At 41.3% G+C, this 16,867-nt stretch overlaps 1 protein-coding gene across 1 annotated transcript in view; it reads right to left on the reverse strand.

The window, feature by feature from the left end:
* Positions 1 to 16,867, reverse strand: part of LOC309483891 (kinesin-like protein KIFC3) — a 33,238-nt gene that overhangs the window by 8,081 nt on the left and 8,290 nt on the right. The window contains exons 6-11 of the mRNA XM_082149972.1: positions 11,261 to 11,433; positions 10,880 to 10,945; positions 10,593 to 10,730; positions 9,376 to 9,573; positions 3,341 to 3,514; positions 3,018 to 3,165 (exon numbers count right to left, since the gene is read on the reverse strand). Of these exons, the coding sequence (XP_082006098.1) occupies positions 3,018 to 3,165; positions 3,341 to 3,514; positions 9,376 to 9,573; positions 10,593 to 10,730; positions 10,880 to 10,945; positions 11,261 to 11,433 (897 nt within the window). The remainder of the gene's footprint in view (positions 1 to 3,017; positions 3,166 to 3,340; positions 3,515 to 9,375; positions 9,574 to 10,592; positions 10,731 to 10,879; positions 10,946 to 11,260; positions 11,434 to 16,867) is intronic.

A 16,867-nucleotide genomic window follows, 5' to 3' on the forward strand; every position in this document is an offset into this window, starting at 1 on the left:
GTGTTAACAACTTATGAGTACAGAAATTTAACACGTCAATTAATTAATAAAAAACAAAATCAATGAATAATATAACCAACTATTATTTTTTATTGAAAAAAAGTGTCTTATCATTAGGGATGGGTGTAGTTAAATAATGATTTTATCACTGATACTTATCAATACTCTTATTGACACTCTTCTCTATAATTTGGCGCAAAAATAATAAAGACATTTTTTTTAAAAAGAAAAAGATTCAGCAGTTTCTTTATTATTAATTTTATTTGCAGAAAATGCCATGTTTAATAAAAGTAAAGAAGCTACAGAAGAAGGTTAAATGCAGAAAAGAAGAATACAGAAAATAATTTCTTAAGGTAACAGAATTTAGGTTTTAGGTTTAACGTTACATATTCATTGAATATTGCTCATATAGCATCACTTACATTTGAATGTCAAAGCCTTCTTAAAATAAATTAAATGAATATTTAGAAATAAGGAAAAAACAGATGTATGGTGATATAGGTAAAACATGGAAAAATGGATATGAAGTTATTTAATAAGCTTCCTCACTTCACCTGTTTCCTCACTGGCAGCAGCTTTCTTCAGAAATGTTGAAATCGTGGAGCTTTCCCTCTGTTGTTAAGGGGTTATTTTGTCGCTGCTAAAATAATAGAACATTTATCAATATTTGTTTACCGTGAAAGATCAAAACGCATTTGAACTAACGTTAGTTTCAGACATTTTTTGCGCTCCGTGTAAGTGACGTCATCGATTAACAGCACATACATTTATGTTAAATATCAGTTTGTTAAATAAATTAGCCAACTTCCAATAACCCATTCAACTGACAGCAAAACCTTTACAAAAATAACAAAAAATCTCATCTACACATAAAGACGTGATAAAATAAAAGCCCAAACTTTTATAAACAAGAGTTTAGGTTAGCCTAACAGTTAACGTTAACGTTACCTCTTCTGAAAAGATGTGTGTCAATAACACGTAAGAAAAGTGTCAGGAGCAGTTGTGTGTATTATTTGTGTGATTTTAGAGACTAAACTCACCTGAAAGCAGTGAAAACAACAGCGAGAGAGGGAGTTTGCTACTTGTAAGTTGTGTTTGCTGCGCCGTTTCCATGGCAACTCTGCGCCGCTCCAGGGTTTGAAAGCTACTCGAATGTTAATCGATGACGTCACTTACACGGAGCGCAAAAATATGTCTGAAACTAGTTCAAATGCGTTTTGATCTTTCACGGTAAACAAATATTGATAAATGCTCTATTATTTTAGCAGCGACAAAATAACCCCTTAACAACAGAGGGAAAGCTCCACGATTTCAACATTTCTGAAGAAAGCTGCTGCCAGAGAGGAACACAGGTGAAGTGAGGAAGCTTATTAAATAACTTCATATCCATTTTTCCCCACATAATGTTTTACCTATATCACCATACATCTGTTTTTTCCTTCTTTTTATTATATCAAATGTAAAAAAAATTATTCATTTAATTTATTTTAAGAAGGCTTTGACATTCAAATGTATGTGACGCTATATGAGCAATATTCAATGAATATGTAAACCTAAAACATAAATTCTGTTATCCAAAAACATAAATTCTGTTATCCTAAGAAATTATATTCTGTATATACTTCTTTCTCTTTTCTGCATTTCAACTTCTTCTGTAGCTTCTTTACTTTTATTATACATGGCATTTTCTGCAAATAAAATTAATAATAAATAAACTGCTGAATCTATCCCTAATGATAATACACTTTTTTCAATAAAAAATTATAATTGGTTATATTATTCATTGATTATGCTTTTTATTAATTCATTGACGTGTTAAATTTCCGTACTCATAAGTTGTTAACACTTTACATGGTTAAAAAAATCGTTAATGTTCAAAATGTATTGGCTTAGTAATTGTACAAAGTAACACTGAATAAATGCTGATTGATAAATGAATGCAGTGTGGTTTTGGGCCATCTTCTATTTAGAATTTAATAGGGGTTTGTATTGGTTTCCGTTACATGTGATCCCTAAATGTATTAACTGAAAACAATACACAATTCCCTATTATAATTTAAAAGGTTTTACAGCAGAGAATGAAATGTTTGAGTTTATCAGTTCTATTACAGGCCTATATAGGCTAATGTTTATATTTATGACAACGTTGTAAAGTTCAATTTTTTATAATCTTGGCCAGAAATGTTGTTCCAGAAATGTTGTGGGCACATCCTCAAAAGACGTTGCTAGTTTATCCCAAGGAGAACATTGTAGAGACGTGGTCCAGGTCACCAGATAACTTAATAAAATCTTTGATGAATTAAGTAAATGTTCCATATAATATCCAAATGGCATATATCTCTAGGATAATACTTGTAATGCAATTTTCTTAAAAGTTATCTTGTGACCAGTGGACCACGTCTCTACAACGTTCTCCATGGGATAAACTAGCGACGGAGGACGTGCCCACGACGAACGTTAGCCAAGATGGAACTTTACCACAACGTTGTCATAAAGTAATGTCACGCTGACCAAATGACGACTAACAGACGACGTCATCACAACGTACTGTGTTAGCTGGGAACATGCTGAAGATTAGCCGATGGGCAGTCAATTCATCACATGATAAGCTATTTCCTCACAAAAACAGTTATATTCAGCGTAGTGAAGCCTCTCCTCCATCGACAAACATAAAGAAAATGGCCTTGTATCCTTCCCTGCGTACCGCAGTGTTATCTGTCATTACGCTTTTTACGGCTAAGGTTGCAGGCTTGCCTTCAAGTGGCTTTGGCATAAGTAATCCTGAAGACATTGATTTGCTTGTTCAGGTGTGTTTGATTAGGGTTGGAGGAGCTAAACTCTGCAGGACAGCGGCACTCCAGGACCGACGTTGCCCATCCCTGCTATAGTCAATATCAAGTGTGCCATTCAAGACAAGGAAGATTATAGAGATCAGAAAACATGAAATCACCAAAACAATTTTTAAAGAACAGGCATGAACCATCTATTAAGATTGGTAGTATATACAGTAAACTCACTTATGAACTGGTTCTGCAGGCTCTGGAGATGCTCCTCAGAGCAGCTGGCTGCCGCTTTTACAGCTGCCTCTTTCTTTTCCTCAAGATGTCCAATCTCCTTCAGCAGCTCCTCCCTCAGGGTCCCAATCTCCCTCTCATATGCAGCAATCTGTGGAGCCATTGCTTTTTTAGAAGAGCTGAGGTTTTCTAGTTGTGTTCTGACATGGACTGTATTATTCATGAATTTTGTATCTGAGATCCCATCGACATAGGCTGTTAAGATCTTTATCTTCAAGTTATACAGTATGTACAATCATAAAAACAAATGGATAAAGCTTAGAAACCTTGTGTTGCAAATTGCAGCTGACTTCATCTGAATGTCTGATGTTCTCCTCCAACTGTCTGCATCGTTCGCTCTGGTTGCTTAGCTTCCCAGAAAGCTGTGCATTCTGTTGTCTGGCTTCAGATAGTTGACGCAGAGTTGAAGGTGACTCCACCGCAACGGTTTGGGTAACATACTAGAAGACAGGGAAAAAAAGATGATTTATTACTATTGATTCTCATTCTAAAGATTGGACAAAAATACTATACCCCAGAGTGCAAGACAAATCATCAGTATTTTTGGTCCATTTTCTCGTAATACACTAAATACTTACCTATATATCTTTTGTGTATGTGTGTGTGTATCTGTTAAAAATCTATTTGATCAAGTATGTTGTGGCTTTTTTTTAGGTTTTAAGTTCATATAAATTTGGATATATGATATATATATATATATATATATATATATATATATCATAATAAATATTGGAGAACAATTGATTATGAATTTTTCTGATAAATCTTCTTCTGAAAAACCTTCTAAAAACTCCCCAGAAATTGTATATATTAAAGACTGGCTGAATGCACTGAATGTAACGGATGAAGATGAAACAGAAATAAGAAATGTTAATGTCACAGACAAGGTTGAGATTTTTATGGACGATCTTATAGTTGAACACCTCCAGAGGGACAACGCAAAGAGAGCTCGCAAGGCGGAGAAGAAGGAGAGAAAGCCGTGGCGAAGATCTTCCACTAAGGCTCAACTTCCTCGAAACGAACTGATTCATTGTGCACAGAAGTTAATAAAAATGATCAGACAAACTGAACGATAAAAAAAATAATACACATTGCAAATAGTTTTATGGTCGAAAATGGGATAAACTGTTCAAATGAAGATGTGTTGAATTTGCAGGACAAGATCAAATTACTTAAAGCCTAGTTTGAGCTTGGCCTGCAAACTTAAGGGTCATTGTTAGAAGTGTACTGTGTGTGTGTGTAGCAATCTGGACACGACATGTTTAGGGTTGTTAAGACCACATGTATTTTTAAAGGGACTTTGAACATCTTTTGCTCCATACATAGAAAATGTGTGAAGCTAGAGAAAGGTCAAGAGGGCTGCGATAGAGGAACTTACCATATAAAGCTTTTGTGTATGTGCTGCATAGAACTTGCATGCTGCAAGTGTGAAAGAAGAAATAGATCATTTGAATATGTACTTTTGCAAGCTTATGTTAATAAAGGGACTAGGATAAGTCCCAAGTATTACCTTAGTTATGTTTTAGGACTAGGTGAAACAATCCCATTTTTAAGACCTGAGGTATGAGTGGTGACGATGCATCCATCGGTGTAATTTCCTCACTGTGATGGTGGTTGAGTGGGATGAGAATGTTTTTTTTTTGCTTCATCGGGGTCATCAGGTGGGCACCCTCCTTCTCCGGTGTTTCAATGATAGGCCCACGACACCTCCAGAGGGCTCATCGGCAGCACCTGGCGTCCCAGGTGTGCCCCCCTCTGCTTTCAACCCCTCAATGCCTCAGGTAATATTAGGGGCCCAGTTGGAGTCTCCCCTTTTCACCCAAAGCCATCGACTTGCTTCTTCTGCTGCACCTGAGAGGGCTTTGATGGTTCGGCGTAGGGTTTGACCTTGCACTCCCAATTCCTTAAGCAGCCTGATGGTTGACTTGCCCACGAAGCCTCTGCAGCCGACTTCCACTGGGCAGACCTTGGATTTCCATCCGCGTTGCTCAGCATCAGCTGCCAACTCTGTGTACTTAAGGCTCTTGCGCTCAAATGCTTCCTCCACAGCAGCCTCCCAGGGAACGGTAAGCTCTATTATGTACACAATGTGGAGTGAGGAGGACCAGAGCACAAGGTCTGGTCTGAGGTTTGTTGTGGCGATCTCAGAAGGGAAGTGAAGTCTTTGGTTCAGATCTACCACCAACTTCCAGTCTCGAGCCCTTCCAAGCTGGCCGACGTCCGATGTTGTTTGGACTTTGGCTGTCTTTGTACCTTCTCGGATGAACTCTCTTGCGTATAAGGGATGAAATGATGGAGGAGGCAGGGCATTGATCTTTAACCGTCTGCACTCCAAGGTAGCTGCTAGGCATTTCAGGACATGGTTGTGCCTCCAGGTATAGCGGCCTTGTGACAAGCTTGTCTTACATCCAACCAGAATGTGTTTAAGGTTTGCAGGGGATGGACAGAGGGGGCATGTCGGGTCTTCTCCATACCACTGGTTGAGGTTTGAGGGGGAAGGCAGGACGTCGTACGTTGCACGTAAGATGAAGCTGATGTGAAATGCTTCCATGCCCATCAACTCCCTCCAGGATAACTTTCTCCTCTCAACTCCCTCCCATCTCGTCCATTGTCCTTGCTTGGCTTGTGAGATAGCCTTTACACACCTTGTTGCCTGCTCGTGCCGACGCACCTCCTCAACAACCAGCCGTCGGCGCTGAGCTGGAGCTGCCCTTTGCCACGATGGTCTACTGTCTCCAAGGCCAAGGCCTCCTCTCCCCTGTTGCACATTACCAATGATGTCTCTGTGCCTGAGGTCTGACTTTGCCTGGTGAGTAGCTGCCGCTGGGTTCCATTTCCTTCCAGTCACCAGTGTAGGAGCTGTTCTGGAAACACATGGGTCACAGGACTCTGTTAGTGTCATTTCCAGCCTTACTTTGGAGCACTTGAACTCTTCTGCAAGGCTGGAAACAGGAATCTCCAAGATGCCTCTTCCATACAGTCCGATGTTAGTAAAGCATCTAGGGAGTCCCAGCCACTTTTTGGCAAATGAGCTGACCACCCTCTCCAGCTTTTCTACCTTTGATATTGGGACCTCATAGATGGTAAGAGGCCACATCAGCCTGGGTAATAACCCAAATTGAAGGCACCACAGCTTTAGCCTGCCAGGGAGCTTGGTCTTGTTAATACTCTCAAGGCCGCATATGGTGTCCTTCGTAAGCTGGTCAACTTGCTCTGTGTCCTTGAGGGTGGCATGGTACCAACGTCCAAGACTCTTGATTGGCTTTTCTGCCACTGTTGGTATAGGCTCCTTGCCCACATAGAACCGTTGTTCTGACAGCTTCCCCTTGACGACTGAGATGCTCCTGGACTTGCTTGGCTTTATTTCCATCCGGGCCCACTGGATGTTATCCTGTAGCTTGTTCAGCAACCGCCTAGCACAAGCCTTGGTTGTGGTGAGGATGGTCATATCGTCCATGTAAGCCCTGATGGGAGGGAGACGAAGACCAGATTTGAGCTTCTGACCTCCTACTACCCACCGAGATGCGCGGATGATGACCTCCATAGCCATCGTGAATGCTAGAGGTGAGATGGTGCATCCCGCCATTATTCCTATTTCCACTCGTTGCCATGCTGTGGCACATTCATCAGTTGTCAGGCATAGTTGTAGGTCTTGAAAATAAGATTTAACAAGGCGGGTGATTACTTCCGGGACGCTGAAATAGTGGAATGCAGTCCACAGGAGATTATGAGGAACTGATCCGAAGGCGTTTGCAAGGTCCAAGAACACAACATGGAGATCTCTTACATCCTTTTTGGTGGTTTGGATTTGGTTCCATATCATGTTTAAATACTCTAAGCAACCAGAGAAGCCCGGAATCCCTGCTTTCTGCACCATGGTATCAATGAAGTGGTTCTTTTCCAGGTAAGCTGTCAGCCTGCGAGCCACTACACTGAAGAAGATTTTGCCTTCGACGTTCAGGAGGCTGATTTGGCGGAACTGGCTGATGTCCACAGAATCCTTTTCCTTCGGGATTAGGATGCCTCCTGCTCTCCTCCATGCAGTTGGAATTGCTTGTTTCTGCCACACTACTTTCATCAGCCTCCATAGAAAGCGTAATACATCTGGTGTGTTCTTATAAACTCGGTATGGGACTCCATTAGGCCCAGGGGAGGGTGCAGCCCTAGCCCGCTGTACAATTCTCTTCACTTCGTTCCACCTGGGGGGGCTGATGTCCATCTGATGTTCTGGGGAATGTATCGGTGGCATTTCGGGTGGAAGAGTTGTCTGTCCGCAATGCTGGCTGTCAGTGAGACTCTGTTTGAGGTAAGTTTCCAGATCTTTCTTTGATGTTTTGAGTTTGCCATTTTTTTCCTTTGTGAAAAGGTTTTTTGCAAACTTATAGGGATCTTTGAAGAAGTTTGACCTTTCTTGCTCCTTCTTTTTACGCCTCCTTCTCAGATTCTCAGCTCTCCTCAAGGTTGCCAGTCGGTTCTTAATTTCTGCCTGTAGCAGGTTGATTCCTTCCTTCTCCTCCTCGGGAGCTTTTCACCATTGTTTTTTCAGCTGCCTTCTCTCCTTGACTAACCGTTCTATCTCCTGCTGTCTCCTGGACTTTGTTTGGGTGGGTGATGTTTTCTTTCTCTTTTCTACCATCCCAAAGCGCTCTGCACCATAGTTGTAAATCAGGTCTCCCATACGCTCCAACTTCCGGACTGCAGTTCCCCTCAATTGTCCCAGGAGGTTACTGATGTCTGTGTCAATCGTCTCCCACTCTTTCCTTTCACAGGATTTTGGCCACTTGACTTGTGGTTTTCGCCCCTGAATCTTGTTCTCAGTTGCAGGCTGCGGCAGGTTGGGCACCACTATGCTTGGCTCCTCATCTTCCTCTCGAACAGGGGGATTGATGTTCTGCAGACTTTGGTTTTGATCCTGCTGCTGAACTTCACTTGACTTATTCGACCTGCTTCGTAAGAAGTACCGGTCAATGCGAGTTCCCTGTTGCTCTGAGAGCAAGCACTTTTTGAGGCCTTGGTGTCTTCTCAAGCCTGCATAGGTTGTTTCCTTGGTCCAACCACATCTACAACTCTGGAGCTTAATTCCTGGAGTAGGTGTAGGTGTTGTCATCTCAGGTGTCTTAATGATCATCATTCTCGTTGTCTGTTTCGTTCCTGGGTCAATAACCATGCAATCTGTCAGTGAGTCATCATCCTCCCCCGCTCTCGCTGACTCTGGGGGTGTTTTCTTCATTGAACTTTTTGTAGCCAGAGATGGGTGGGACCTGTACACTAATAGTGCCAAGTCCCTCCTACCGCAGGGAGCTAACCTGGGGCAGGCCCGGTGGGGTCTTTCCCGCCTGTCAGCTGTCTTTCCAGGCTGTCGCTAGGTCTTTCCCTAGTTGCCAGCTGCTCTCTTCACAGCAGTCACTGGGTGGATCCAGATGATCAGTTATGTTTTAGGACTAGGTGAAACAATCCCATTTTTAAGACCTGAGGTATGAGTGGTGACGATGCATCCATCGGTGTAATTTCCTCACTGTGATGGTGGTTGAGTGGGATGAGAATGGGTTTTTTTTGCTTCATCGGGGTCATCAGGTGGGCACCCTCCTTCTCCGGTGTTTCAATGATAGGCCCACGACACCTCCAGAGGGCTCATCGGCAGCACCTGGCGTCCCAGGTGTGCCCCCCTCTGCTTTCAACCCCTCAATGCCTCAGGTAATATTAGGGGCCCAGTTGGAGTCTCCCCTTTTCACCCAAAGCCATCGACTTGCTTCTTCTGCTGCACCTGAGAGGGCTTTGATGGTTCGGCGTAGGGTTTGACCTTGCACTCCCAATTCCTTATAAGGGAATTAACTGTACTATAATGACAGCCCATAGTTAGAAGGCGGCCTAAAAAACAGGGTTAGTATAAAAAGCCTTGAAGAGTTTTTTTCGGGGCGCATTTCGGGCAAATATCTTCTTTAAGACTTTTAAGTGTTTGTTATTTTTGCCTTTGGAATTTTTGTCTTTGTATTATTCTGAATCTTTTAAAATAAAAAGAAATCATGTTGTGGTGATTCGTAAAATTTGTTAAATAAGTCTCAGAGTAATTTTTCCCTATCAATATTTCATGATTTTGGTAATGGAATATTAATATTGACAAACGCCCAGTGCATTCGAATTCAAGATTGAACTGGTTAGAGGACCCTGAATCAACATCCTACATCCTTAATCTAAAAGGTAAGGGCAGTATTTAATTGCAGCAGATTATGGATATGTCTGAGAATGATTTATAGGTTACAGCGGGATAAAAAATACAACAATATTCTTGCATTTTTCTTACTTTAACCACAGGCTCCTTGTTGCGTTCTTTTTCTAGTTCAAGCTGCAGATCTCTCACACTCTCCTCTCGTCTCCTGAGCTCTTCTGCTTTCCTCCATTCACTCTGCTCTTTCTGGTGCTCCAGAGTTGACAGCTGCTCTGCCCGCTGCTGCAGTGAACTTTCCAGCTGCAGAACACGACTGCGCAAGTTCTCATTTTCCTGTAGGGTACAATAGTATATGTTAATAATAATGTAAAAACAAAAGTGTTGCGTTTATAATTTTGTTCAGTTATGTCCATATACAACTGCACCTCACAGGCTGCATTTTGTATTTTATTTAAAATATAAAGTAATAATAGAAAATGTTTATACTTTTTGTTATTTCATTCATTACACTGTAAAGAAAGCTACATATTTTCCAGTTATGGGATCTTTTGAAAATGTGGATTACTTGAAACTACATAAAACCCATGTTAGACCAACAAAAGTCCCCCAAATGTTGTCCCTCCTAGTCAAACACAGTCATCTGAACATTGTATTAAAAAGTTATGGGAGTTCCCAGCATGCATTGCACCATTATATGATTATTGTTTTGCTGTTTGCTGACTTTTGTTGTTTTGTCATTATTGTTAGTTACATGTGTCACATTGTGTCACATTCTGATGTTAAGCTCTTAATTTTACATTTATTGATTGTCACCGTTCTTAAGGGTTTGTGTGTCAAGTGTTGAGTTCTATGTACATTCTCAACAACAAGCGCCCTATAGAACTATATATGGTTACCATAATTACTGCTTTAAGATTTGTTGGACAAGAAATCTTGTTTATGTATTGAATGCATGTTAAAGAGCATGCACTCTAAAAAATAAATCTGAATGTATGCTGAAAAAATCTGAATGCATGTTGAATTGAATTTTCAAGTATATTCAAAAGATCCTTTTTTACAGTGTATTATATAGGCTATTTAAAAAAAAAAAAAAGGCTTATCAAATTGTTTCAAAGACCACAGGGAGTATATAGTTTCAGTTGTTTCAAAATTTAAATGTAGAACATTTTCTTGCAGATTTTACAAATATGTGCATGCCCATGGTTAGTGATTGAGGGCACATGTCTATGGGCCACAGAGGTGAGGCGTACTGAAAATGTCACAAGAGAGGGAGTAAAGACAACAGTCAGGAGTGTCATATGAGTTTCGTTGTCATCAGTTACTGTACCCAATGCATTAAAAGACATTCTCACCTTGATGAGCACAGAGCTGGACTGGGATGGGATGACCGACAGCTGCTGCAGAAGACCCTGCGTCACTGTGAGGCTGTGTTTCAAACTCTCATTCTCTGCTGATAAGCAAAGCACTCGTTTTTCAGAATCTGTTACTCCCTGGTGAAAGAAAAAAACAGAAAAAAGTCACAGCTGACCTGGAAAAAAAGTGTCTGATAGAACAACCTAGATTAGCTCTTGGTCACGAATCATTTTGTGGCTGTCTGGCCTGGTTTTAATGTGCTCAGTTTCAAATGCAGAGCACTTACTGATGTAACTCTGAGTTTGGACAGCTCCTCTTCTCTTTCCTCAATACAGCTCTTCAGGTCATCAATCTACAGGGAGAAAATCAATTGTGTCAGCTTAGCAAGTCTGGAAAGAAAAATGAGAGAAGAGGATGGATGAAACTGAATAGACTGATGGAGAGGTAGCTAAATGGATGAAATATGCAGACTTATATATTACTGTCTGGATAAAGGTAAAAAAGAGATGCTTTAATGATCATTGGTGAGGTAGAGAGAGGAATAAGTGGAGATGTGCAATTAAATACTCTGAATGTGAAAGCATCACTGATTGCATGAATACATGTTGTGGGTTGAATGATAGTATGAATGTATAGAATGAGTGACTGGATGAGTAATGCTCATCACCTGCTGTTGGAAGGCCAGCACTTTAGTGTGGCGATCTCGTTCTCTCTGCTCAAGCTGTGAATGAAGCGATCGCAGCTCTCCTCTCAGTTGACTCCTCTCTCCCTGCAGCCCGCATAGAGATTGAACCAACTTATGCAGCCCAACCGGAGATGATGCAGGTAGCATGTACTCACCTACACACAAACACACACATGGCATGACCGTTTAGAATGGAATTTCAAAAGAAGCTAGTTCATCTGGCATAAGGAGTGGCTTACCAATATACAATCCTACCATTCGGACTGTCCCTAGCTCCGTGACTTTTACAAAATGTCTGGATGCGGCCCTCTCCCCCGTGAGACAGTTGGGAGTACTCATCCTGAACTACCTCGATGATTGGTTGCTCTTAGCCCAATCGAAGAAAAACTATGCACGCACAGATCTTAGCACCTCAGCCACTTGGAAGGTCTTGGACTCCACTGGATTCCAGTGGAGCGCTCTCTGAAAATTCAGAGGCTAGCGGCATCTTTCAGAATCGGGGATATCCTTCCCCTGAAAATGTTTCAGAAGCTACTGGGCCTCATGGCAGAAGCCTCCTCAATAGTTCCCTTGGGTCTGTTACATATTCGGCCACTACAACACAGAAGGCCCACGTCCCATCTAAAGTGTGGCGTGAAGGCCACCTCATTCTCAGGGTGAATAATGGTTTTACCAAATCCCTGGTGCCCTGGAAATGGCCCCATCTGTATCAGTTGGGGGTAGAACTGGGCTCAGTATCCAGAAGGAAAGTAGTCTCCTGGATGGAACCGATGACGAATTGGCACATCAACTGCCTGGGAATGATGGAAGTACTTCTGGCCTTCAATGAGCTCCAGTCAGAACTCAAGGGGCACCATGTCCTGGTCCGATCAGACAGCATGTCAGTGGTAGCCTATATAAATTACCAAGGGGGTCTCAGGTCTCATCTGCTAAAAAATTTGGAATGCCGCCTCCTTCTGTGGGCCCGGTACAATCTTTGCTCAGTGAGAGCGGTCCACGTACCAGGCTCCATGAACACGGGAGCAGATATGCTGTCCCGGAATGGGGAGTGGGAGAGTGGGGAGTGGGGAATCCTCCCCCAGTCGGTTTGCATGATCTGGAGCATTTTCAGGGATGCAGAAGTGGACCTCTTTGCATCAAAAGAGAACTCCCACTGCCTGATGTTCCTCTCAAAGGAAAAATTATTCAGTATAGAATTGATTTTAAGATTTTATTATTGGTTTTTAAAGCTCTTCACAACATGTCTCCAATTTATATCACTAACCCTTTTAGGATTTTACACATCGGCTAGGACGCTGAGATTGACAGATCAAATGTTGTTGGTACTCCCTCGTTCTAAGAAGTCATCAAAGGGTGATTGAGCTTTCACAGTAGTAGCTCCTAAATCTTCCACATATTCAGCAGGCTCCATCTATAGAGGTTTTTAGGTCTCATTTGAATACATGTCTTTTTAACTTAGCTTTTGGAGGAAGGGGAACTTGAGTAATTGTCTCTGTGTCTGTATAGGCACAATAAATGTTATTAGCTGTGTTTCCATCCAAAGTTGCCAATTTAAATTTCGGCTCAAAGTTTAAGATTTTAACAAAAATTCAAACATTTCTCATCAGATTCTTTTGCTATTAACATAAATTTTATATTTGTATCATATGTTTTGGCTTCTGCTCTTCTGTTCATGTATGTTATATGCAGTATGCATTCTCACAGTCATATGCTGCGTTAATGCCATGTCGGAAATTACGAAACGTTTTATTCAGAGCTTTATTCTCGTCGTTGGACTGGGAATTATGCGTTTTTATGTCAACACTATCAACACCTAAATGAATCTGCAGAAGTCAGGTGGTACAACGGTCATGTGGTACAAGCAGGAGCTTGCAGAAAATTCCCAGCTTACAAGTTGTAATTACGAGCACTACGAGGACGTGTGTCACGATCCACACTCAAGGAAACACAGGAAGATCCAATAGTGCAGTATGTAATTTAATAGGGAAATCCGTAATTCATTAACAGTCCAGGCAGGGGTCAAAATCCATAAAGCAATCCAGACAAGAGACAAAACAAGAACAGGCAAGACAGAGCGGAAAACAGACCTCAAAGTGGTGTGACGAATAACAAGGACTCCGTAACAAACACTAAAACAGACAGGGTATAAATACACACAGAACTAACAATCATGATGGGGAACAGCTGGGTACAATGAACAGTGATGAGTGCAGACAAGGATTGTGGGAAATGCTCTTCCTAATGAGAATGACACCGTGGGGGAAGGGAACCTCTAGTGTACACCAGGGAACATAACACAACACTGTGACAACGTGAAGGCTCTTTACAAGTTGAAATCTCTTAATTATGCTAATTACGACATGGCATGCACACCTTTGCTTCCTGGTTTTGTCATGTGATTCCCTTACCCTCATATGATCGTGCACTTTGGTTCTTGGTCTCGTGTCATGTTTTGATTGGTTCCTTTGTTTCATGTGTCATGTTCTTAATGGTTCATTGTGTTCATTGCTTTCAGGTGTGTCTTGTTATATCATTAGTCCTTAGTATATAGTATATCCCATAGATATCATATAATAAAGGCTAGATGTCTCGTCCGCGCTGCTGGCCAATGGAGGTCGACGTCCGCACACGGCGGCCATCTTGCCACAGGGAGCTCGCTCACTCGTAACATTGTGTTTTAATGGTGCATGTACTTTTAAATAACCATAACTTGCTCAATTTTCTACCGATTTTCAAACGGTTTGGTTTGTTATAAACGTCAGAGATGTAGTTATGACACTGCATATATATGAATAATTAAGAAAATCTGCAATTTCAACATGTTCCAGCATTCAGAATTATAGCCACGTTAGTTTGTAAGAAACCAAACCGTTTGTAAATCCGTCAAGATTTCAGCGAGATAAGAGGATTTGTGTTTGTGCTGATCACTCACCTTACTTCAGATACCACAGAGCTCGCCAGAAAGCTTCCCTGTGGCAAGATGGCCGCCGGTGATGCCGTTCGAGACTCCGCCTTAAGACATCTAGCCTTATATGGATATCTATGGTATATCCCTTATTCTCCCATTGGCCCTCATTTATCATTCTTGCGTAGAAACAGGTGTATATGTTGGCGTAAGATTATGCTTACACTCCTCTCACCGCCTGATTTATGAAGCTGTGCGTACCTTTGAAATCCAGGTGTACGCAATACCTGCCTTTGATAAATGCCGCGGCTGAAAACGATCGTCATTAGAATAACAGGCCCCTATATATTCAAGTCTCCGCTTCCCCCACGCCCTCATTTTACGCCATGGACACACGGAAGACGGCAAAGAAGAGAAACTTGGAGCCAGGCGAAAGTATAAACAAGGCTTGAAACGTCAGGTAAAGCGCACAGGCTCGCAACTGAAGGAATACATATGCCTACAAATCAAATGCTTTGGTAAAGTCACACAAATTAAACATTGAAGTCCATGTTGCACAAAAATAAACACTGAAGTTTATAATTACTATATTGTTGTTTTTTTTACAGTGGGTCATAATATATCATATCTTTTAGTTTGTCAGTGCGTTTTGTGGTGTTAGGAATTGTTTTTCTGCGCATTTCCGCACTAACTCAAAACGTGCGTACACCACCTCCTGAGCTGGCGTAGGATTTGAGCGTGCCGTACGCCAACGTCCATATTGATCAATCTCAAAGTCACCGTGGTTTTGAGTGTACGCCAGGTGTACGCTGGAAATTTTGGTGTACGCACTTTTGATAAATGAGGGCCATTGTCTCTTGTCTAGCTTTGTTTGAGTAACCGCTGCTTGGCAAGACAAGTCTTTGTTTATTTTGTATTGGATTATGTTTGGTAAATAAAGCTGCATATAGGTTCATTAAACTCGCCTCCCAGTGGATTTGTTACAATAGTGCTGTTCTAATTTCTATTTCTAATAAGAAATGTAAGGAACATAACTGAAAACTCTATTAAGCAGCCTCTGAGCCACACACATTTCCTCTAGCTTAGCTTAAGACTCAAGACCCGAGTTTTGAATTCAAAAACTTGTGCAACGTGCCTGGCAGCCTAACTGCTCTGCAACATTTTATTTAGATTCCCGCCATTTATTATTGATATGCCGAGTCAGAGTTGCTGTCTTTTCCTGTGCTGTACACTAATTACTGAGGCAGGCGGCGTCAGATATGAGCTTCCAGTCTCGGGTGGAGCAAGTCTATTGGTGGGGAGGATGAATGGAGACACACAGGGACGCCACCGCAAACGTGATGTGGAACAAACGTGATGGAGGAACAGGCTTGAACAAAAAATATTACACAACTTTCTGTAATTCCAGACAACATTTCATGGTGGGATTAATGTAGGCACAATATGGGAATGAGCTATGGGATAATTCAGATATGGGCAGACATGGAACACATGTAACTCAAGCCCATTTCAAGCCTAAATTGGCTCCACCAATAAATGTTGGCTGGGATATTTGATTCTGAATGATTTTGTGGTCAATATTTCTGTACAGTGAACACTAAACAGTATATAATTGACTGACACTCCTTGAACCCGATTTCCTACTGTGCTTTTTTCATCGTTCTCCTCCTCACATTAAATAAAACTTAAATCTGGAGAGCATGGTCTATTCATTTTATGCTTTCGTGTTTAAAGCTGAATTTCCCCTCGGCTGTACACTGGATTTATATAGTATCTTACAGCAGTGCACGTGAAGTTCAGCTGTGCTAGTTTGTAAGTACACTTGCATTTGTAAGAGAAGCAGCTCTCACAATGTTTTATTCATCTCTGTGAGCCACAGAGAAACATGCCAAGTGCTGTAGATGTACCATCCGGGCAAATGGGTATTTTTACTACATGCTAATAAAAGACATTGACGTCTCATGAGCAACAAACACATTTATTCCCAAGTCAATTACCCATCTGATTAATATGATTCATACGGTATCTGTATTTCATGTAGCTAATGGATTAATTGAAAATGTCTGCAGACATGTGGGTGTCATGACGAATGGGTCAAGGTTTGGTGGGATAGCATAGCCCAGATTGCTGGTATATAGCTATAACAACCTATTTTTCTCATTTGATGGAAATAAATTTTTTGTGCAACAACATTTAAATTAATTTTACATATATTTCATTAGTATAAATTTTAACAATGCTGGTTCTTTTTAGGAGGGATGTGTACATTTTCTCTGTCTGCTACCTCTCAAGAAACAGGATAATTGCTATTGCAGTTTGGGTTTGTGAGCATTTTTGGAGTGTCATCAACCAACCAGAATTGTTATGATGTAATTATGCAGAATGTGCAAGGGATGAAAGGGAATGTATATATTTCGCCAGGTAGTGTAGACCTTCTTTTTTCAAACACCTTTGGGCTTAATATAGCTCCTTAGATTCTAGTATCCTGATCATTAAGAGTCATGTGCAAGTACACCACAAAGCCAAGTACATCTGACATTGAATTAGTGCAAGAGACGTGCATTTTAAACACACGCAATGTTTGTCTGAGGAGAAACAGACCGCCAGAGAGTCCAGAAGCCCCATATAGCTCTGAGGTCACTGCCAGGTGCAGTTTCTAAAACCGTCAATCTGCTATTTTTGGC

The sequence above is a fragment of the Leuciscus leuciscus genome, assembly GCF_965113295.1.
Source record: "Leuciscus leuciscus genome assembly, chromosome: 20".
Lineage (NCBI taxonomy): Eukaryota > Metazoa > Chordata > Actinopteri > Cypriniformes > Leuciscidae > Leuciscus > Leuciscus leuciscus.